Source organism: Antrostomus carolinensis, unplaced genomic scaffold, assembly GCF_000700745.2.
Source record: "Antrostomus carolinensis isolate BGI_N321 unplaced genomic scaffold, ASM70074v2 Scaffold51643, whole genome shotgun sequence".
Lineage (NCBI taxonomy): Eukaryota > Metazoa > Chordata > Aves > Caprimulgiformes > Caprimulgidae > Antrostomus > Antrostomus carolinensis.
Genome location: NW_010304072.1, coordinates 1 through 1,197, shown reverse-complemented (window position 1 = coordinate 1,197; position 1,197 = coordinate 1). Strand labels below are relative to the sequence as shown.

The window sequence follows — 1,197 nt, the reverse complement described above, 5'->3', positions numbered from 1 at the left end:
CCCTGACATTCTGTGATTCTGTGAAAGTCAGCGGGAGTTTTATCTTCAACTTAAATGGAAGCCCGTTGAGACCTTCAGCTGTAAACACCATTTCTTTAACTTTTGTACTTTTTTTCTTCATTAATTCTTTAGGTTGATTTTGGATGGGGCTCCTCTTATAGCTATACATAAAGCCAGATATTTTAAGAAAAAAGATGGCTTGGCTCTGGGACCTGGACCTTTTGTAACTGGACTGGAATATGCGACGGACACCAAAGCGACAGTGGTGGGGAAGCCAGAGAAAACCTTCTTCCTAGAAGCTCTGCGAGGGACTGACTGTGCCCCGGAGGAGGCCGTCATGATTGGTGATGTACGTGGGGACCAAATACCCCATCACCTGCCTGTTAGCCTAGTGCTCATCTCCACGTGCTCATCTCCACTCTGTGTCGTGCCTCCCAAATGCCATGAACTGATCCTTCTAAAAGCACTGGGGTTAAACGAGGGGTAAAAGTTAAACTATCAAAAATTGCAGGAGTTAATATTTAGTCCATGGGGTAGTTGTTTTATTTGAGTCGCTATTTGATCAGGCAAAAAGCACGTAATAAAGAAATAATTGTGTGTAACAAACAGCTAAAAGGTTTTGACTCGCTGTAGCTGCTTTTAAGTGGCTGGTTAGTGATTTGTAAAGCAGAGAACGTCATGAAAAACTTAACATGTTAATTGTGTCCGTGATCACTAACTACCTGATGTCCTGTTCTGTCCCAGGACTGCAGGGATGATGTTGGTGGCGCCCAGAACGCGGGCATGCGTGGGATTCTCGTCAGGACTGGTAAGTACTCGATGGAGCAGTCATTTCCTGCTTTGTCAGGGGGGTTGGACTGGATGATCTCCTGAGGTCCCTGCCAACCCCACCATTCTGGGATTGTGTAATTTTGGGAGACAGCAGCGCAGTCAGTGATCTGGCTCTGGGTACAGGCAGCCCCGTGCCCAAAGTGAAGCTGTGCTCTGAGCCCTGGGTCTGGCCCCAGTGCTTTGTAGAGACGTGCCATGGCTGTGGTTTGTCACACCGAGGGGCTGCTGGGACACCCCGAGTCCATCACTCCATCATTTTGGGGTGAATGCAGCAGATACATTTCCTCAGCCGCAGCGTGGCAGCCTGTCAAGCAGTAGATTGTGTTGAAGTCAGGATAGAATCATGGAATCACAGACTGGTTTTGG

The 1,197-nt window shown here is 47.9% G+C and overlaps 1 protein-coding gene across 1 annotated transcript; it reads left to right on the top strand.

Annotated features, from left to right (window-relative positions):
* Positions 1-132: 132 nt before the first annotated feature.
* On the top strand, positions 133-842 carry LOC104522113 (haloacid dehalogenase-like hydrolase domain-containing protein 2; the record flags this gene model as incomplete). The annotated part of the gene is made up of 2 exons (XM_010164310.1): positions 133-349; positions 745-842. Coding segments are annotated over 2 exons (315 nt in total), but the record flags the coding sequence as incomplete, so codon positions are not given.
* Between the last annotated feature and the right edge of the window lie 355 nt (positions 843-1,197).